This window comes from Bidens hawaiensis, unplaced genomic scaffold, assembly GCF_021521415.1.
Source record: "Bidens hawaiensis isolate Kalapana, Puna unplaced genomic scaffold, B.hawaiensis_p1.1 tig00004595_1, whole genome shotgun sequence".
Lineage (NCBI taxonomy): Eukaryota > Viridiplantae > Streptophyta > Magnoliopsida > Asterales > Asteraceae > Bidens > Bidens hawaiensis.
Genome location: NW_027491279.1, coordinates 35,331 through 58,663, shown reverse-complemented (window position 1 = coordinate 58,663; position 23,333 = coordinate 35,331). Strand labels below are relative to the sequence as shown.

The window sequence follows — 23,333 nt, the reverse complement described above, 5'->3', positions numbered from 1 at the left end:
CAAAGTCTGGGAGAGCGTCATTTAGGCGTTCCAGGGCCTGCACGTAGTCTGAGTCCAGGTCGACAACTCCGCTATTCGTTAAGATGTGATTCTGTAGCTTCCAAGACTGAGCCCTCGACGCTACAAAAGCGTAAACCCCAACATCATGAGCCGAAAGAAGGCCTAAACCCCCTAAGCGCATTGGTAAAGATGCAAGTCGCCACTGAAGATCACCAAAGAACGGGCCTCCACATACAACTATGTCTTCGATGGCTTCTCGTAGCCCCTTATCCAAACAGGATACCGCATCATCCATCATATGGGGGTGGCATGTTCGTAACCCAAAAAGCAACTTAGCAACCCCCATGCAAGACCTAAGCAGGAGGAGTTCGCTCTGGGGATCCCTAAGGCAAGGTAAGAGTTTCATAAGATCAACCGCACGAGATGCTCTCCGCCTCGCCAACTCCTTAATAAAGTAGGGATCTCGACTAACAGCCCCTCCAAGGAGCTTTACCCCTCTCTCAGGTCTACCAATCCCACTAGGGAAGAGCCCATCTTTGACTTTCACCCCATTACACGCTGGCCAAAAAACCTCGGTTTTCTTAATATTAAGTTGCAGCCCCAATGATGGCCCTTCCGAGTTGATAATGTCTAGGGCTTTAGCGACTTCGTTGGCACCACCAATAAAAGTCCCATCATCCAAGTACCAAGCATGAAATGGGAGGTTACAGTCATTTTGTACCCGAAGAACAAGAGGGTGTAATGCTAAGGCAAAGAGGAGGGGCCCAAGGGGGTCTCCCTGCTGAACCCCAGTAGTAGCCCCTATACAGTCATCACCAACATACAACCTAGCCGGCTGGGCATAAAGGAACTGGACCCATAGATAGATAGACGGGCAATGATGATGAACCTCCCGGAGAAAGGCTGTGCGGTCGACCATATTGAAGGCGTTGGAGAAGTCCACGGTAAGCATAGCTAAAGAGCCGTCCGCGTGAAAGGAGTTAAGAAACCGGTTCGCGCTGTGAAGCACCGCCTCTGCCCCATTAGGGGTCCCCACCCCAAACTGAAAGTCCCCTAAATACTGAGTCATTTCCTTCCCAACCATCTTCATAGCCACTTTAGAAACCAACCTACGCCAGATAGCCCCCACAGCAATGGGCCGAATTCCATTATCCGGCTTTAATAAAGGGGTAAGGGGGGCCGAAGCAATAAACTCAGCGAGCACCTTGGGGCACAGACCCCCTAGCCATAAGTTGACGACTTCAGTGATGGCTGAGAGCAGACCCATGGAAGTCACTGATCCCTCACCACTAAGAGCGTCCAACAAGTGTTGCGCCCGCATCCCGTCTCTCCCGCATGAGGTCCCTTTAGGAAATGATCGGATACATCTAAGCACACAGTCCCCATCCACAGAGAGAGTAGGCAGGGCGACAGAGCTAGAAGGCAACGACGGAGGCGGCACCACTGGGTGTTTATCAATGAGGGCTTTCATGGTTGAATATCCGAGAGGGGCAACCCCACTTGAGCATAATACCTTGACTGCAGCTGTGAAATGACCATCCCTGACTTTCCTGAGACATTGTTTAATATTGAGGCTGTTTTCAGAACCCTCCTCCCCTCCCACCTCTCTTTTAGAAAAAGTGCTCCCCCCCACGTTATCAAAGAGAGAAAGAACCAAGTCAGCAAAACCAGATCCATCTTTCCACACCGCAAGTGCTTGCTGAATGCTACTACATTGCAAAGAATTTCGATTCCCTGACCTGCGTTCCTGCCTAGTGGAAGGTTTCACCACCCTTAAAGTACACCGTGGCAACAATAGTAATTTGACCCAATTCTCAATTGAGCCTAGTGAATCCACTACCTTGCGTAAAGCGCATGCCAAAGTCTGAGCAAACGCCAAACGACAACTTGGGGGGATGCTCTTAACCGTTTGAATGGGAAGGGAGAAAACCCGTTCCACAAGGGATACATCCCCAACCACTCCTACAGATGGACCTGGATCCCTATCCACAGACACACGATTAGGTTTCTGGATCCCAACGATGAATTCTCCAGCATCTCCAGGATCCACCGGAAAAGAATAGACGCCATCAGCATGCTTGCACCCCCTGCTAAGGGCATGCAACGTCATGCACCTCCCACATAACCATTTATCCCCCGCCCGAAGGGCTTCCCCAACATCTATAAAAAGGTCCAAATCCTTAGAGATAGCGTCTTTTAAAAGGATCCCAGCATATAGCGTCTTAGAGATAGCGTCCAAATCCCAACATCTATAATACTCATTATAGTATTACTAAAGTAACATATTATGAACCAAAGAATAGTAAAGATTAAAGTACTAATAATTGCTCAAAAAAGGATCCCACCACACTGCCTAAAATAGCTTGAAAATTGAATCAATAAACAGAAGATATGATTTGGTTACAAACTTAACCACACATTGAAACTAATATACACTTAACCACACTTAATAGGCATAGTTAATCCGAAAATTAAACCTACATACAAATAGACCAATAAATAACCAAACAACCCATCAAACACTTTTAGAACCAAATCATATTATTTATGAAATCTAACTCCATGATTTCAATTTCAACTTCTTTATTCATGGCTTAGGAGGAACTCCTTATCCTTCTCAAGGTTGTCCATTGCACTTGCTTCCAAACTAATCTCAACATCAATGCCTTTTCCACCATCCTTAGATGGATACAAATAAACCATACCATCAAACCGGTTATTCGCCCCGCTCCGAACGCTTTCGGGTTTACCAAACCCGAAATCCACATCGTAGACCTTGAACCGAGGGGAACTTCCCACCGCAACACAGTTCACTCCGGCGTCCTTGTACTGAAATATGATTGGGTTACTCTCCCACTCCTTGTTTCGTGCTTCGATTGCCTTCGCGTCGTGCGTATCGATCGCTTTTTGGATCAACGATGCCGCGAATTCCGGTGGATTTGCCTGCAATTAGGGTTGTTAATTTTATCCGAAAACTGAAATCCGACATAAGAAAAATCCAAACCTGAACTAACCCAACCCGAAAAACCTGAACCCGAGAAAAAACTAAAATATGATTTATGGGTTTTTGCCCAACCTAAAAAACTTAAATAGACTATTTGTTTTTTAAAAACGAAATTTTATTAAAACAAGTCTAGCAAGATGCTAGATTACACAACAAATGAAAAAAAAATCCCCAAATAAAAACATAACCACCTAAACATCAGACACCAAATAAACTTTTTTTTAATACATGATCCTATTAGTAGATTTAGGGGGTGTTTGGGATTCCTTATTTACACCAACTTATAACTTATAAACTTTTTGAAAAGTTAATAATGTTTAAAAGGTGTTTGGCAAACCATAAAGACTTATGGTTTTTAACTTATGGCCAAGGCAAAATAAGAGAGTTTTGAAAAGTTATGATTCTCTAACTTATTAACTTAAAGGGTATAATATTCCCAAACACTCCTTAAAAAACAACTTATTAACATAAGTTAATCAAAACACTTTTATACAAACTCCTTCTCAAAAAATCATAAGTTTATAATTCCTTTTCACATAAAGTCCTTTTGGACTTAAATAAGGAATCCCAAACACACCCTTAATTGAGTTTGGTTATGGTATATGCTTTATGACTTAACCGTTTAATCGATTATGGTATATTTTACTTGATCGATTATGATATTGTAGTTATAAATCTAAGTTGTTGTTTTTTCCTTAGATACTCGAAACCGAACTAACCCAAACTAAATAAATTAGTAAAAGATTTGGGTTGGTTTTCAAGTACAGATTTAAAACTTTGAAATCCAAAAATCACCCCTACCTGCAATAATCCAGCAGTGGTGACGGTAAAGATCGCCTGAATTAAATTACCAAAGTAGCTTTCCGGCATAGGAGGATCCACTCGTTTACGACAATCAGCAAACACGGTGAACACCGTGTAATCCTCCGGTTTTAAGTTACGGGCATTAGTGACGGAGTGCCATATGTGTAGAGGTGCACAAATCGGTTTTTTTAAAAAAACCGGTTCGGTTATTAACCGGACCGGTTTTTTTCGTCCTGGAAAAAAACCGGTTCGGTTAATAACCGGACCGGTTAATAACCGGTTTTTGTGCATGAAAACCATAACCGGTCAAACCGGTTACGACCGGTTTGTGAACCGGTTAGAACCGGTTAATAAACCGGTTTTTTTATTAACCGGTTTTTTAATAACCGGTCTAACCGGTTAACCGGTTTTTTTTTTATTTTTTATTTTTTAAATAACCATTATTTTTTCACAGTATAAACAAACCGGTAACTACAAGGCAAACCGGTAACTACAAGTATTAAATCGTTATCGCATATTCGTAACTCAAAAATACATAACTTTCATTTATAGCTTTTACATTAAAAATACAAACATTAAATCGTTATCGCATATTCGTAACTCAAAAATACAAACATTAAAGAATGCTTAGACACGATTACATTAACAACTTGCTGTTTCTTACTCATTATTTTCATCGCTACCCGATCCCGAGCTATTCCTTAGGTAATCGTCGTACGCGGCTTCTTCATCGGTCATTGGTTGAGTGTGTCCTTGATTGACCTCGTCTTCATACAAGCCCGCCTCATAGTCCATTTCCCCCTCGAGTGAGCGTTGATGTTGTGCCCTATCTAAAGCGTCCAAGTAATCCTTGTAGCAAATAGAAATCTCTACAGCTGGTGGAGTGAGTCGAGTCCTCCTAATCGATATAACCCTGCCAGAAACAGAAAAAGCAGACTCCGAAGCTACCGTGGAAGCTTGGACCGTTAGTAAATCTTTGGCCATGGCAGCGAGGATCGGAAACTCATCCTCCTTACCTCTCCACCAAGCCAGCAAATCAAGACTTCTAAATTCATCTGGAGTCATGTGTTTCACAAAGTTGGTACCACCATACCTTCCAAGTTCACTGCTTGGGGTGTTTACCTTTTGACGTTTACCGGCGTCTTCCCAAATCATGTAGTACATCCCCATTTCAAGGTCGGTTTGGGATTGGGATTGGGCAACAGCTCTTAACGAGTCATGAATTTGGGAAGACGACCCGTATTTTGTAAGGTAAACATCATACATGTTAGACAAGGTGGTGTTGAAAGCATTCTTTAAAGTTTGGTTATAATAGGGGTTTTGATCGTCGTTTAACTCTAGCTCATCACAAATTTTTTCTATTAAAGCTTCAACACCACCAACATTTATGCAAGGGTTTAACGCAGCAGCACATGTCAAAACAGCGGGTAGTTGTTGAAAATATTTTCTAATTTTTTCTTTCATTTTTACACCCATATCAAAATAAGGTGCACCCCTACAATGAAGTTCACTCAACTTTGTGCACATGACAGCAATTTTTGGTAAAGCAATGGGGCTTGTTGGATAGTAAACCCCGGATAAACTAGTTGTGCAAGATTTAAAAATTTGAAGGACCTCCGTAACGATCTCAATCAATAACCAGTTTCTAGGATCGTACGGTGCACATTTACCCCTACTTGACATTATTTGATGAAACGCAATTAGTGATTCTTTTTGTTGGATGGCTTTCTCAAACATATCACAAGTCGAGTTCCATCTTGTTGGACAATCCCAATTGGGCCCCAACCATTGACAATTAGCTTCATCACAAAATTTTTTGTATCTTGAAAATGTTTTATTGTTGCTAAAAACATCTCGTAACATTCTTTTAAAATTGTTTCTTTGCGTTTCGATCACGTTTAACCCATCTTGCACGGCCAAGTTGATAATATGTGCAATGCATCGGCTATGAAAAAACGCTCCATCACAAATAGGTTTATACTTTAATTTTAAATGGCCAACCGCGGCCGTATTGTTGGACGCGTTATCAAACGAAATTGAAAAGATTTTATCTTCAATCTTGTATTGTCGAATGACTTTATCCAAGAGTTTAAAAATATTTCTACCCGTGTGCGGGTAATCAAACAATTGAAACGCAACGGTTCGTTTCATCATTTGCCACGACCCGGGGTCAACCCAATGAGCCGTCACACAAATGTATGAGTCGGGCGAACCATTAGGTACCGACCACACATCCGTTGTTAAGTTTACACCAGTTTGTAAGTTTGAAAAGTATGAAATTAGTTCGGATTTAGCGTTTTTCCAAACTTTAAGACAATCTCTTCTAAGGGTCGAACGACTTACGTGTTGGTAGCGTGGTTGAACATACTTTTGCATCATCTCCGTGAATTGAGGGTTGTCGAAGTGGTTGAAAGGAAGTGTATTTTGAATCACAAAGTTTGAAAACTTTTGACGTACCGCTTCAAGGTCGTACGTAAACACCGTTCCTTGATTCGTCATCTCCGGCTGCGAACTACTTCCCGATTCGTCCTTCAAGGCCTTGCAAAAGGGCCTTTGTACATGCGCTCTTAAAGTGGAGTTTGCATCTTTGCCATAAAACTTCAAACAATGTTTGCATCGAGCTTTTTGGGTACCGTTAGACATTTCGCATAGGTCGAAATGTTGCCAAACATCTTGGTTTCGTTTCGTGGGGATGACCCGAACGACCGTTTCTCCCGTGTTCGAGGCACCCATGTTGACGGATGAAGCAGCACTTTGGGAGGCCATGATAATCGACTACGAAATAAGAGCGTATGGAGTGGTAATGTGGTATAATTGAGCGTGAGATAACAAAATAATCGCGTATGTAATAAACGTTTAGAGCGTTTGGAGTTGTATAATCGAGTGTGATCTAACCAATACCCAACCTAAGCTATATATAGATGTTTGTGGGGGTAAAATGGGGAAAAAAAAAAACGGTCAAAAATTATAAAAAACGGCTATATGGCCGTTAATCAACGGGAAAAAACCGGTTTTTAACCGGTTAACCGGTTTTTTTATAACGGTCAAAAACCGGTTTATAAAAAAACCAGTTAACCGGTTTTTTAAAAAACCGGTTATTAAAAAAACCGGTTTTTTAATAACCGGTTATTAAAAAAAACCGGTTTTTTTTATAACCGGTTATAAAACCGGTTTTGGCTCCAAATTGTGTAACCGATATATAAACCGCCGGTTTGTAAACCGGTCAAACCGGTTTACAAAAAACCGGTTTTCTTAAAAACCGGTTTCCGGTTTAAACCGGCAAACCGGTTCGAGGACCGGTTTTTTTGACCACCTCTACATATGTGTGTGGAGAGTGACTGGAAAGTGGAGAAGGGTTTAGTAGCTCCATCAGGTGGATTGGCATTGACTTTAGCTTTGACTTTTTCGATTGCCGATTCTGAGAACCTGAATGGGTTAGCAATAACTGAACCGTTAACTGGACCGAAAACCCACGGAATCGAACCAAAATTAAACTGAAACCAAATTAACATAAGATGGTTATCTGTTTTTTTTTTTTTGTACCCTCGATTAACCGAAATTAACCGAACGAACCATTCATTTTTTAATATATTTCTAGATTTTATATCACTATTTCATGTATTTATATCTCATTTCGTTTCATATATTTATATTTCCATTTTATGTATTTATGCCTACATTTCATGTATTTATGAATGATGTACTCATACCTCCATTTCCAAATATTTCTAAGTAAAAATTCTTAACCTAAGTTTTTTTGGAGGCTAATAATCAAATCGAACCGTGCACGTCCCTACCTGAAGATCTTCTCTTTTAACAGTGTGGCTGATGGTGGTGTTGCACCGTCGCCGTTTTGTTGGGCCGGTGGTGTGAGGTCCAGCTTCACTCGTGTGTTTCGGGCTTGGGTCCGGTCCAAGAAGGGTTGAACGGAAATGGATTTGGATCCGGTGCAGAGTTCGGCCCATGAGCTCATGAAGTGCCATGTTGATGTACCGTCTAAGATTGCATGGTTGAATGTGCAGCCCATTACAAGCCCATCTTTGAGCTTGGTTAGCTGAATAAGTATTAGAGGTGAAAATGTTAATAGAAGAAAATAATTCAAAAATCTACACTTTTATTTAAAATAACACTCGAATCCTCATATTAGTGAGAAAAGACATATTTCCATCATATCTTGATACCGTTAGGCTAGCGACAATTTGGTTAATATACAAATAAAGTTACACCACCATGCTATATATCAATTTACCAGTGAACATTTGGCTAGCGGTATTAATGTATTAATAGTTAAAACTATGTTTTAAAATTAATGAGGGCTCAAGTCCTTTCAATCTTTCATTATCAAGAAGATAAAGGTAGATATGCCGTTAAAAAGAATATGCATCCGTTAATTAAAGAATATTAATTTAATTATTAATTAGTTAACTGTATTAAAGTAACTTTTTTATGATGTCAAAAAAAAGTGCCTTTTTAAAAGTTGACATTTATTACGGTTTGTTTTGAGACAAAGTTGGTAGTTGTGAGAAGTCAAAATACACATTTATTGCAATATAATTTTATTTAATGAGAATTACATTTAAACTTCGAGGAATTTCATAGATGAAATTCTGAAATCCAGATCATTATCTTTTTTTTAAAGTCTTCAAAATATTTACTTCAAGACTAATTAATTTTAGCAATTTTTGCAATCAGCAAATTATTTTCTGGCATTTTTAATTGCCTAATGTGCATGATTAGTAACATAGTTATTGATTAAATTAAACGGAAAGTTAAAAAATGTGCTGTTTTATGGTATAGTTAGTTTGTTATTTATATAGAAATAAAGGTGTTAAAGACTTAAAGGTGCAAAACTAATTAAAACATAAAATAATTATTTTGAAACAAGTTTTTTTGACATAGGAGGTTAATGGTTCAATCATATCTTTGAGTGTACATTCGGTTGTTAAAAAAAAACAGAAGTAAATATATTTGGACCATATAGACCAGTCATTGTTAACAGATTTATAATTAATGAAGTGCATTTATTTAACATGCATTATATTTAATTCACTTTAACAAAAATAAATATATTAATCAGTACAAAATAAAAAATATTTAATATCTTTGAATGATATTAACAGAGTATTAATTCACATCACCAACCTTCAACAAAAATAAATATATTAATTGGTACAAAATCAAAAATAATTAGCTTCTTTGAATGGTATTTAACCGAGTATTAAAGAATAATGGCTATACGTTTGAGACAACATTCAAAAAATTATAATTAAACAAAACACTTGAAATTTATTATATAATCATTTTATCAAATATAATTTAGAATATAATCATTGTTATCTTATTCTTCCCTCTTTTACACTCCAAAGTTTCATATTATGTAAGTCAATATTTAAATGAATATAATTGATATTTAGTTTAGTTGGTAAATATAATATTATATCAAATTACGAATAAAAAAGGTATTGTACTAATCGTATATTCGTATCTCACCTTCACTCATGTTATTTGTTATATGGTTATACTCGTTCTAATTTTAGGTAAATTGGATTTTAGTAATCCTAACATAATGTAATTTACCGATAATAATTCTAACTGAGAATATTGTTGTTGTTGGTCCGAACTTTTGAAAAATTTACTCTCATAATCTCATTGGACCTATGTCAAAAAAAACTTAGCGGCATTATTTGAATTACAAACTGATGTTTTAGTTTTTGACCGGAAGGAAGATATAAGTCGATTGATGCAAAACTTATCTTGAAACGGTATCCAAATGGCTTTATATTTGTTAACCGGAAGTTCAAACACCCAAATTGAATCACTATTTTGTTATTTGGAGAACCGTTTCGATGTAATTTTACATAAATCAACATGTATCCTTATTCTAATCAAAAATTCTAAAATTAGTTTGAAATTCGGATAATACTTAACGCCGTTAAGTTCTTTTTAAAGGCTATCTAATAAGAGTAATTTTTTTAAAAGCTCGAATCATCAACATGAATATTTGTAGTTGGGATTACTATCGGCAAATAGCAAATGACATTAAGTTAGGATTATTAATATCTAATTTGTCATTTTTCAAAATAATACTGTAATAATTCTTGTTCCACTTTAAAAGATAAAAAGAAAGCACTATTGATTTGATGTTTTCTAAGAGAGATGATGTAAAAAATTTTTTTGCCATTTTTCAAAATAATAATAATTCTCTCGTTCCACTTTAAAAGAAAAAAAGAAATCACTATTGATTTGATGTTTTCTAAGAGAGATGTAAATTTGAGGTGGGTGATGTACGTGTAAGAAAGAGAATAAGTTTTCATACACCACCTCGATTTCTACGTCAATTTACTAGACATGTAAATAGCGCGTTTATCTTTTGTAAACGACTGTTTACAGTAAAAAAAATGATGTAAAATTCTCAGAAGTGATGTATGAAACAATACCCCTTAAACTAATTCGAAGATTTTTTATTAAGTAAAACTACCTGGACAGATAAAAGCGGACGATGAAGCCCCTCAAGGTTCAAAACTTCATTATAAGGAATAAACTCCTTAAGCTTCAAGGTTCCCTCCTCCTTCAACAAATCCGCGGTCTCGGTGTATTCCGCGGCAGCAGTCACCACCTCTACCCCATCCATATCATCATCATACACCACCTTGAACACCCCATCATCATCTTTTTCCAATTTCCCAGCCAATTGATAAAACTCTTCCAAAACTACCCTCAACCCATCTTTCAACTTCTCCACAATGCCCTCAAACTCCTCCACACCACCTTTATAGATCAACAATTTTTGGTTGTAGTAAAAGGCTATATATGGAAGATCAAATGTGACCAATTGACACTCTTTTCTGCCTATTAACTTTTGTGGCTTAACATGACTTTTGCTTATGGTTTCGACTTTAAAACGCGCTTCGGGTGCCATTTTCGATCACCGGTTAATAGCAAAATATGGCAAAAAATAAAAAGAAAAAAATGTCTTGTTGATGAAAGTTGTGTGTTGAAAGGGGTTGAAAATGGGGTACTTATAATTCATTTGAGTGTAGTTGAAATTGCATTAATGACCTTCATATGTGTAGTTGTGACCATTTATTGCCCCCTCTATCATTTGCAACCGAAGTATGGATGGGAGTTATACCATTTGCAACCGAAGTATGGATGGGAGTTATGAGTAAAATAAGTGTGGTCCTTTTATATCAATTAAACTTAATTTTTCATTAAAGAGAGACAAACATAAATAATGTAAATAATTGGTGGATACCATATAATTCAACATACCATTTATGTTATTTTAAATAAGAGTTAAGTGTTATTTTAATACCTGTGGTTTGTTCAATCATGCAACTTTAATACCTTTTTTGAATTTTATGCAAATGGCTACTTCAGTTTTTTAAAACTTATAATTTTAGTACTTTTTTCTAACTCCGTTAATTTTTGTTCGTTAAATTAAGAGTACTTTAGTAATTTTGTTATTTTCTTTACTTTGGAATCACATACCGTGGTTGGCAATTTTGTAAACTTTCACCTGATAAAAAATATACATTAAAAAACAAAAAAATATATTAAATGTTATTAAAAAAAAAACTAAAGAATATATTTATAATACATTTTCTCTATTTACACCTCTGTTCTTCTTTACCGTCATCATCTCTACATTTTCTTCCAACAAACCCTAAAAATTCATCACCACAGCACCTCCTCTCATCTTCACCCCACCAACTTCGTTTTCAGGCTTGGCCATAACCGACAGCCACCTCCTTTCACTACATGACAATAGCCACCGCCATCATCCCTTAGATTTCTCTCCTTCTTCCCCTCGTCTGAAATTAAGTTGTTTGATTAACCCGTCCAACAATTTCTGCCTCTAATCTTCTTTGAAGATGGTGGATGTAAGTGTTGGTGCGGTGAGCAAGAGTTGGGTGCGGTGGTGGTTGGGTGCGACTTTCCGGCAAGCAGGAGGTGTGTTTTTTTTGGCGAACAAGAGGTGCGTTTTAGTTGGGTGCAACAGTGACTGGGTGCATTTTTCCGATGAGGATCAATTGAGGAGAAAGTGTTTGATTTGAGGATTGGATTGATATGAGTTGGAGAATTAAGGTTTGAGAGAGAGAGAGAAGGGGGGGGGGGGGGGAAATAAAAAATAAATAAATAAATAAAATAATAAAATTACTAAAATGCCCCTAATTTAACGAACAAAAATTAACGGAGTTAGAAAAAAGTACTAAAATTGCAAGTTTTAAAAAACTGAAGTAGCCATTTGCATAAAATTCAAAAAAGATACTAAAGTTGCGTAACTGAACAAACCACAGGTACTAAAATGGCACTTAACTCTTTTAAATAGTCTACAACATTCAATTTGGTGTATTAAAATCTTTAACTTTGTTAAAAATACAATATATATCAGGTATGGTCTTAACAAGTTTTGTGTACTAAACAGGTTGACAAGAATCAACATGTTAATTTTCGTTTATAAACAGGTAAAATACACGTTTACATGTTAAGTACCCATTAGTACTTTATTAAATTGTTTTTATCAGTAAGAATATATAATAATATAATATGTTATATATACCCTAAATATTTAATCATAATTTTTATCCTAATCAATTGAACACGGTGCATATCATTCCAATCCAACTTCAAGCAGACGGCTCACAAAGCCTTCGCAGTCCTTCAATTTTCCAGTCTACCTCTCCACATGTCCAATTCTCCGACAGTTCGGCCTCCTTGCAGTTGCAGCGGGGTCACCGGTATTAACAAGTTCGTGTTTTATCGTGTATACATTGTATTAAAAGGTTCGCGTTTGGTTTTATGATACATGTACACGATAAGTTTTCGTGTCGTGTACATATATGCATGTTGTATGTTTGTGTCTTATCGTGTATGGGTATACACGATATGCTAACCCTAATATATATAAAATTAATCATAAACGTTGCTAGCAAAGGACTTATTGTGACATTCGTCAATTTCGGGTCACTTTTGTTATGTAAACCCGACCCGTTTGTAACCCGAACATTTCAAATATATAAAATATTGGATCTTGTCATTTAAAATATATAAAATATATATATATTTTTTATATTATGCATTGTTTGACCATTTAAACATACCCATTTTTATGCAAACCATAAAAGAATCTTTATACCCAACCCTTCACTCCTTCCCTATATATACACACCCATCTTCTTCATTTTACTCTTGCTACATCTCCAAAAACTCTCACAAACTCCATAGATTCAAGGTTGTTATTTCTTATGTATTCTTGAAGTTTTGACTTCTCAAGTCAAACTAACTATAGTCTTTCATTCTAACTTGTTCATCTAACATTACTAACTCTTGAATATGGTGGTACAACATATATATAATACACACCCCTTGTTTCCTTTATTTGTTACTTCACCGACTTTGGTTGGTTAAGTTTCGAATGTCATAAGGCAAGGCTTCATGGAGGACTTCGTGTTATTGATATATATTTACACACACATAACTTATTATACATATCACTTATGACTAACTTCTAACCCTTTATTTTGTTCATCTTATTTACAAGTTCCATGGTGTGGGTTTGTATAAGACTAACCTCGGTTTAACCGAAACTAGTCCAAACTGGAAACCGAACTTTTGTTTACTAGTTTTGTTAAAATAGTTGTTTAAACATGTTTATTGCTAGATTTGAGTTTCAAAAATCATTTTTACAAGTTCTTTGATATTAAGAATATGGAATCCATCTATGAACTCGTTGGGAGATGGAAACCGAACTAAACCGAAACTTTTGCTTAAAAGACTTGTAGTTAACTTTTTTTGTTGTAAAATTTAAGTTTTCTTCATTTATAAACCAATATACAAGTTCTATGATATTTGGGCATGTAGAAACCATCTATGAACTATTTGTGAGATGGAGACCGAACTATACCGACTTTTACTCGCTTAAGACACACAAGTGTGTTTTTAGTTATCAAGACTTGTATATTTCTTTAGAAAAATAGTTTACAAACTGATTTTAATTATTTTCTTAAGTACTTGGAATAGTTGGATCCAACTTGATCTCATAACATAGCTTGGACCGACAAAACCGAACACTCGCTTAACGTGCGTTGTTAGTTCTAAACAATAGATCTACATACTTGGTTAAGTGTTAGTATATTTTAATGAGTTATCTCATAACAATTAATATTTTGGAAAGTTGACTTTGGGTTTGACCATTTGTCAAGACCCGAACCGACAACCCGAACACTCGTTAAAAACCCGTTTTAGTATCTTTAGCCTAATGGAACTTGCATTTTAGCATTTTCCCCACCTTATTACTTAACATTGGTTAAGTAAATATTAAGGTTAGATACTTTAACCCGGTTTTGAGCAAACTTACATTTTTTAAAAGGGTTATTATTATAAATTCTTAAATAGTTACATTTTAAACCTTGAACTTTAATTGATTAGTTTTTGCAACAATTATTTTATTTAAAGATCTTCAAGACAACATTTCTAAATCCAAGACTTTCTTTTATTTAGGCTTCATACGTTAAACTCGTCGTTCCGGCAAATATCCAAATAATCAATCTTTCAAGTTTATTACTTGAATGTGAGTAACTTCATACCCCATTTTCTATCTTTTATTTTGGGGGTGACATTTTAACTTATCTAAACTAAATGTTTTATACTTGGGTCTTAAACCACAAACGTTGTTGTATACCTTACTTGAATAATTGCTCGATTTGGTGTTCTATGCTTATTTGACTATGTGTTTATCGCTTTTGGATGGTGAAACTATAAATCCTAGACCATTTGGCAACCCCTCATGGCAAGGTGTCGTTAACGTAATGCAATTAACGATAACTATAAAATCCTAAACTATTTGGCAACCCCTTATAGTTGGGTGTCGCTAACTTGTTAGCGATAACTATTTATCCAAGTTTATAGCTATTATTTATGGTTTTGTATACTAGTTTTGTGGCTTTTCATACTATATATCTATTGTTCAAACTTACGAATTGCTCACCAACCTTTGTGTTGATAAACTTTATTTTATGAAATGTTACAGGTTTGCATCTAGGTTGATTATGGAGTTCGGTGAAGAAAACGTCACAAATACCGTTAGGATATTAGCAAAACTGAACAATATTTGATTTGCTATATTTTGTTATATTTTGTTGTATTTGAGTTATGAATATTTGGTTATGTGACATTTTCGATGATGTGAAATGAAATGAGTGTAACATCCCGAAATTTCCAAGTAATATTAATTATGTTACTTAATAATAGAGAGAAAGTTTACCCGGGTTATCAGGAAATAAATAATAGAATAGGAGTTGGTATGGGTCGGGCTAGTGTTAGGTAATGGATGTGGGTTGTGGACTTGGATTAATTAGGATGGGTTAAATGAGAATGGGCCTTAGGTCCATGGGATCTCAGGGATATAAATACCCTAACACCCCAAAATATCTTCATTCTATCTTTATCCAAGCACACTCCACACACACATACACTAACTTCGCCGGAACCGGGCCGAGCCAAGGGAAGAATCGGACTGATCCGAGAGTGAGAGAGGGCGACTAGTTGCGTTAACAAGTTAAAGGAGATCCAAACAAGCTCAAAAATGTATGATTCTTGGCCTTTAAGGTTTAATGATCCAAGCTTTTTAGTGTATAAGCGACCAAAGATGGTCGGGAAGCGTAGTGGGTGATATTGAACCATAGCAAGGGTGTTAAAATCGCTCAAAATGCTGGAAAGAAACCGAACAGCGGCTGTCTGGGCAACTTCGCCTTCATCTGGGCAACTTCGCCTTCAACGCAACGAACTTCGCCTGCAAGCTAAGTTCGCCTGATGAACTCCGCCTACAAGCTAAGTTCGCCTGATGGCAACTTCGCTATAAAGTTAAGTTCGCTTGATGATAACTTCGCCTGAAGCCAAGTTCGCCTAAGGTTTAACTTCGCCTGAAGCCAAGTTCGCCTAAGGTTTAACTTCGCCTGAAGCTAAGTTCGCCTGAGGTTTAACTTCGCCTACAGCTAAGTTCGCCTAAGGTTAACTTCGCCTAGAGCTAAGTTTGATTAGAAAATAAATTAAAAAGCGATAAGTTAAGTAAGCTACTACTAGGCCACCAGATTAGATCAGGCGAATATTGATACGTGTAACTTGTACAGTCAGCCGAGCTCAGATAGAGAAGGGATTTACAGCTATCAGAAAAAGAAGCAGAATTCAGGTGAGTTTCTAGCCCCATTTATGTGTTACTTTTTCGGGGCTGTGTGCATACTCAATATGTTTGTCAATACACTTATCCTAAGAGATAAGTGTATGCCTTATATGGATAATGTGAAATATATGAATGATTGCTTGATGGTACGTGAACGATCTTCGGATATTGCACGTACTGTCAGGTTGCAGCGCTAAGAATAAGGTAAGTATGTTATGAATGTTTATGTGTATGAACATGATAGAGATAATAGAAGAAAGAAATGATAACGTATGGTTGTATGGTTACGAAGAGGGTACCGAGCCCTAGTAATACTCGAGGAATGTAGGGCGTAATGCTCTTTATAACGTAAGATATGAAAGTAAGATAATACTAAAGAAAGTAAGAAAGTATGAACGAAAGGATATAATTTTATGTGTATGCCTTATATGGATAATGTGAAATATAACAATGATTGCTTGATGGTACGTGAACGATCTTCGGATATTGCACGTATCGTCAAGGGAAGTGACTAGCTCCTTACATGGATATTAAATAATAAAGTATAGTGTCCTTTTATGGAAGGTATAGTGTTCCTTTTATGGAAGGTATAGTGTTCCTTTTATGGAAGGTATAGTGTTCCTTTTATGGAAAGTATAGTGTTCCTTTTATGGAAGGTATAGTGTTCCTTTTATGGATAGTAAAGTGTTCCTTCTATGGATAGTATAGTGTTCCTCCTATGGAAAGTATATATGGTAGGGTAATGGTAATGGTTCTTTTAAATAAATATTACGTGACAATCCTCCTATGGATATTTATACAAGGTTAAGGTAGTAATAGGTGTCTTCGGATACGGGAAGTAATATATGGGATTAAATTGTATGATACCTGATTAACTAGAACTCACTCAGCGTAGCTGACTTTTAGTATGCACGCAGGTGAGCTGATTATAGAGTTAGCATGAGGATGACACACGGCATGGATTGAACGGCTGGCATCTGAAGAAAGAAGTAACAATGTTTTGAATATAAAGTTTTGTGTTATGGTATCAAAGAAAAGATTTAATGTTTTGTAACAAATGATTGATGTTTTTTATTCCGCGAAAAGTTTTAATAAACTCTGATTTGAAGGACTGTGTTTATGAGTAAATCCGACGCTAAATTAGGGCCACCGGGTTCGGGGCCTTACAAGTTGGTATCAGAGCATAAGTTCGAGAGATTTAAGCATCCTACATGCTTAGACTCGAACAGAGAATGGGATTTAAGTAAGAAAAGAAAGAAGATGCCAGTTCAAGAATGCCATGTGTCGCTCAAGCAAAAATCAGTAAAGGTAAGGTGTATGATTAAATGATATATGTTAACGAGAAAGAAAAGATACGTGAACGATAAGGATAGAAGTAATTGATTGTTTGATTTGACTAACTGCTTAAGTAGAACCAGCACAAATAGACTCATAAAGGGAAGCGAATAGGACACGGAAAGCAACGTGATCAGCTAGTCACAGCTGGCCACTGTTATTACCTGTTAGCCTTGCTATCCTTGTACTATATAGTTCCTTGAGTGAGGATGCTTGTGTTGTCCCTTTTAGTATACTGATGGCTGGAGCTGGAGAATTTGTGGGAACTGGGGGTCACACTGGACGTCGTGGCGGGCCTCTTCTTGTCCAGCAACCCTCGGTAGAAGAAGCTTCCCACACCGAAGATGAAGGGAGCGCCGCTGGAGGAGACCAGAACAACAACGAAGAAGTTCAACTTAGCCCTGCAGTTCAAGCAGCCATTGTTCAAGCTGTAGTTGCTGCTGTGAAGAACCTGAATCCCGAGGGATCTGCTGGAAGCCGTGAACGAACCGTTGAAGGGGCAGGTGGTAATAATAGAAAGGATGACGAGAGGGAAATGGGTGACTCGAGTGAGGTAAAGTCTGTGAAAGATGATGATAGGAAGAGGGGCCGAGGCGGTTGCAACTATAAGTCCTTCAAAGGTTGTGACCCGCCTAAGCTGACTGGTTTAGGAGACGCAATCGCTACTCTTCAGTGGATAACCGCTATGGATAAGGTTATCCGCATTAGCGAGTGCCGTCCTGACCAAGCTGTCGGTTATGCCACTCAATCTTTTGAAGATGAGGCTATGTATTGGTGGGAGAGTGTGGAGCAGAGGAAGACCCGTGAAGAGATCAAGGCGATGAGTTGGAATGACCTAAAGGACATGGTGATGAAGAGGTTCTGCGCTGATACAGAAGTTGAAAGAGTGGAGATGAAGTTTCTGAATTTGAAAGCGGGAGGGATGACACAACGGGAGTATACTACTGAATTCAACCGCATGTCTAGGTTGGTACCTGACATGGTGAACACCGAAGCTAAAAGGATCAAGTGTTACGTAAGGGGACTTCCACGGAATGTTCGCACTTTGGTTAAGTCTAGTAAGCCCGCAACATTTGACTCGGCCGTGGAATTGGCCGAGATGATTTATGAGGACCTTGCCAACTGTGAAGGGGAGAAAATGGAACCGAAGAAAAAGAACCCAACCCCAGAACCAGAGGAAGCCAATGAGGTGGATCCACGCAAAAAGAAGGCAAGGCAAGAGGGGTTCACTACTTGTGAAAAATGTGGGAAGAGACACCCCGGAGAGTGCAGAAAGGGATTAGGTGTTGGCTACAGGTGTGGAAGAGCAGGACATTCCTCTTGGGAATGTGATGATTACCATAGGTGTCACAACTGTGGAGGACGTGGGCACCTAGCAAGGGATTGCAAGAAGCCAAAGGGAGGACATGAAGGAGAAAAGAGTGCTTGAGGTTTAACAGATTCCTCCGTATGCTTAGAGAAGCCATTCAAGAAGGCTAGATGCTAGCCATAAGTATTAAATCTATGTGTAACTTATTGATGACTCGATGCGTGTTGTTTTATGTTGAAATTTGGACTGGTGTTTATTAATTATGGTACAAATTGTCTGAATGCATGTTAGTCATGATAAATTGACGTGTTGTGATAGAGTGTCGACTTAGGCTTTAGCATTAATATGATTTAGGACAAAGCCTCTTGAAAATCGAAACGAGACTTGGTACATTGAGGGCCTCATGGATAAGCTACCTTAAATAGCTAAAACACATGACCACCATTCGATAACTGCAAAGTCGGAAGTAAGAAGGGTAACTCAGAAGCGAAGGCGATTCAATAAAGCGTGTAAATATAAGAAGTTTTCCTTTTATAGGGAATAAGTTAGGTTTCGGGGACGAAACCTCTTTAAGGAGGGAAGACTTGTAACATCCCGAAATTTCCAAGTAATATTAATTATGTTACTTAATAATAGAGAGAAAGTTTACCCGGGTTATCAGGAAATAAATAATAGAATAGGAGTTGGTATGGGTCGGGCTAGTGTTGGGTAATGGATGTGGGTTGTGGACTTGGATTAATTAGGATGGGTTAAATGAGAATGGGCCTTAGGTCCATGGGATCTCAGGGATATAAATACCCTAACACCCCAAAATATCTTCATTCTATCTTTATCCAAGCACACTCCACACACACATACACTAACTTCGCCGGAACCGGGCCGAGCCAAGGGAAGAATCGGACTGATCCGAGAGTGAGAGAGGGCGACTAGTTGCGTTAACAAGTTAAAGGAGATCCAAACAAGCTCAAAAAGGTATGATTCTTGGCCTTTAAGGTTTAATGATCCAAGCTTTTTAGTGTATAAGCGACCGAAGATGGTCGGGAAGCGTAGTGGGTGATATTGAACCATAGTAAGGGTGTTAAAATCGCTCAAAATGCTGGAAAGAAACCGAACAGCGGCTGTCTGGGCAACTTCGCCTTCATCTGGGCAACTTCGCCTTCAACGCGACGAACTTCGCCTGCAAGCTAAGTTCGCCTGATGAACTTCGCCTGCAAGCTAAGTTCGCCTGATGGCAACTTCGCTATAAAGTTAAGTTCGCTTGATGATAACTTCGCCTGAAGCTAAGTTCGCCTAAGGTTTAACTTCGCCTGAAGCTAAGTTCGCCTGAGGTTTAACTTCGCCTACAGCTAAGTTCGCCTAAGGTTAACTTCGCCTAGAGCTAAGTTTGATTAGAAAATAAATTAAAAAGCGATAAGTTAAGTAAGCTACTACTAGGCCACCAGATTAGATCAGGCGAGTATTGATACGTGTAACTTGTACAGTCAGCCGAGCTCAGATAGAGAAGGGATTTACAGCTATCAGAAAAAGAAGCAGAATTCAGGTGAGTTTCTAGCCCCATTTATGTGTTACGTTTTCGGGGCTGTGTGCATACTCAACATGTTTGTCAATACACTTATCCTAAGAGATAAGTGTATGCCTTATATGGATAATGTGAAATATATGAATGATTGCTTGATGGTACGTGAACGATCTTCGGATATTGCACGTACTGTCAGGTTGCAGCGCTAAGAATAAGGTAAGTATGTTATGAATGTTTATGTGTATGAACATGATAGAGATAATAGAAGAAAGAAATGATAACGTATGGTTGTATGGTTACGAAGAGGGTACCGAGCCCTAGTAATACTCGAGGAATGTAGGGCGTAATGCTCTTTATAACGTAAGATATGAAAGTAAGATAATACTAAAGAAAGTAAGAAAGTATGAACGAAAGGATATAATTTTATGTGTATGCCTTATATGGATAATGTGAAATATAACAATGATTGCTTGATGGTACGTGAACGATCTTCGGATATTGCACGTATCGTCAAGGGAAGTGACTAGCTCCTTACATGGATATTAAATAATAAAGTATAGTGTTCCTTTTATGGAAGGTATAGTGTTCCTTTTATGGAAGGTATAGTGTTCCTTTTATGGAAAGTATAGTGTTCCTTTTATGGATAGTAAAGTGTTCCTTCTATGGATAGTATAGTGTTCCTCCTATGGAAAGTATATATGGTAGGGTAATGGTAATGGTTCTTTTAAATAAATATTATGTGACAATCCTCCTATGGATATTTATACAAGGTTAAGGTAGTAATAGGTGTCTTCGGATACGGGAAGTAATATATGGGATTAAATTGTATGATACCTGATTAACTAGAACTCACTCAGCGTAGCTGACTTTTAGTATGCACGCAGGTGAGCTGATTATAGAGTTAGCATGAGGATGACACACGGCATGGATTGAACGGCTGGCATCTGAAGAAAGAAGTAAAAATGTTTTGAATATAAAGTTTTGTGTTATGGTATCAAAGAAAAGATTTAATGTTTTGTAACAAATGATTGATGTTTTATATTCCGCAAAAAGTTTTAATAAACTCTGATTTGAAGGACTGTGTTTATGAGTAAATCCGACGCTAAATTAGGGCCACCGGGTTCGGGGCCTTACAATGAGTTTGTTAAATATTGTCGCTTTAAATAGTGTCATGCGCTTATGAGCAATCGTTGCACCCCGGCATGTTCCGCCGCCTTTGGTCGGGGTGTGACAGATTGGTATCAGAGCCATGACAATTAAGATAGGTGGTTAGACGTAACGACCTAGAATTGTTATGCTTAGGGTCATATACGTGTGTTCATACGTGTTTACTCTATCTAATTGTTCATATCGCATGTTTATTTATTAACTTGTTTAAAATTCACCAATATCCTAAATGATCACATACACACACTTTCATAGTATTTCCAAGGTATCATTACCTTAAAACGCAAAAAGTAGATTTTCATTGTGTTTTATGGATTACAAGATTAACTTGGTTCCCGTTGTTTCAAATCCCTTAAAGGTTGCGTTAATTTCGGGTTTGTAGCCATCATAGGAAACGAGAAATTATAAAATGACCATTTGACAAAAAGATTCCAAGAATCGAAGGTGATTTACTTACCTGGGATGGTTGAGTTATAATGCTCGTTTTCTAGGCCATAAATCGTGTTATAAATGTCAATGCTTTAAGTAGTCAAATGCGAGCGTTCCGGTCGCCATCCTAATTTTCGGTGTTAAAACAATAGAACTACGGTGATTTCGTGGACTAGTGTTTTGACATGACGTTGTATCTCGATTTATTTTGTTATTATCGTTATTTGAGTCGAAAACATGAAAAAGTTTCGGTGGTTCGTACACATGTTTAGACTCCAATATGTTGTTTTAAGAAATCCCAAACACCCACTAATAATGTGAAAACAATCGTATCAAAACGAGGAATTGGAACTTTTTAATTATTAAGTTACTATTAACGTTTATCAAAATGTGACGTAAAAATCATATATTAAATGTAATTTTAACACAAAGGTAATCTCTTCATTTTCATTTGATTCTATTTACAAATCAATAACGAGTATGGCGCAATGCTCTTCCTAATTAGAATTATGTTTCATTATCATACATATACTCGTTCTAATATGCGCCCTACCGATACCAACCAAATGCTATTCAGAATGTTTAATTAGATTGTGCAACTACATGACAATAAATTCATAGATAAACGTAAGCCATTATCTGTTCTTGTTACCAAGAATCAAAATCGTATTAAGGTTTTTAAATTTGTGGAAGAGTAAAGTGTCATTTTCGTTCTTGTGGTTTGGCAAATAATGAATTTAGTCCAAATAGTTTATTTTTTCATATGGACCATTCACGTTTCCCAATTCTTGTCAATTACATCCAAATCACTAACCTCGTTAAATTTAATCGTTAAGTCAGGGGTAGACATGTCTTTTCACTCTTTCTTTATTATAAACTTTTTTTAGTGAATTGCGGTTTTCGTCCTTGTGGTTTGTCAAAATTTGCAGGTTTAGTCAAATAGTTTCAAGTTTGCAATTTGTGCCCATGTAGTTTCATTTCACTTGCAATTAAACCCGAATTTATTAACCTCGTTAAGTCTGGTCGTTAACTCATCCGTGTGCCCCTAACGTGCCGACCAGTTTTGTCGTTTTTCTCCCAAAATGAACCTCAGTCATAATTCGCAAGCCCCCTCACGTGAGGGGTTGAGGTGTATTTGGGAAAAAGAAAAAGAAAAAGAAGGAACAAAACTACTCCTCACGTGAAGGGTACACTGATGGGTTTAACGACCATACTTATCGAGATTAATGAATTCGGATTTAATTGCAAGTGAAATGAAATAATAGGAAATAAATTACAAATTTAAAACTACTTGACTAAAACTGCAGATTTGGACAAACCACTTGAAAATCGCAGTTTACAAGAGTGAAAAGACATGTTTACCCTTGACTTAACGATTAAATTTAACGGGGTTAGTAATTTGGATGTAATTGGAAAAAACTAGGAAACGTGGATGGTTCATATGCAAAAAATAAACTTTTTTTTGACTAAATTCACATTATTTGTCAAACCACAAGAGCGAAAATGACACTTTGCTCTTTGAGGAAACTGCCATTAGAAAAGTTAATTTTTCTAGAACGGTGACTTTTTTATATTTAGGTCATCG

General features: G+C 37.3%; 1 protein-coding gene across 1 annotated transcript; it reads right to left on the bottom strand.

The window, feature by feature from the left end:
- Nucleotides 1-2,395: 2,395 nt before the first annotated feature.
- On the bottom strand, nt 2,396-10,905 carry LOC143627070 (BAHD acyltransferase DCR-like). Its single transcript, XM_077096965.1, has 5 exons — nt 10,287-10,905; nt 7,606-7,862; nt 7,132-7,234; nt 3,806-3,970; nt 2,396-2,943 (listed from the first exon to the last, which is right to left on the bottom strand). Exons 1-5 carry the CDS (start codon nt 10,725-10,727, stop codon nt 2,584-2,586), a joined length of 1,326 nt encoding a protein of 441 aa, XP_076953080.1. The 5' UTR covers nt 10,728-10,905; the 3' UTR covers nt 2,396-2,583.
- Nucleotides 10,906-23,333: the final 12,428 nt, after the last annotated feature.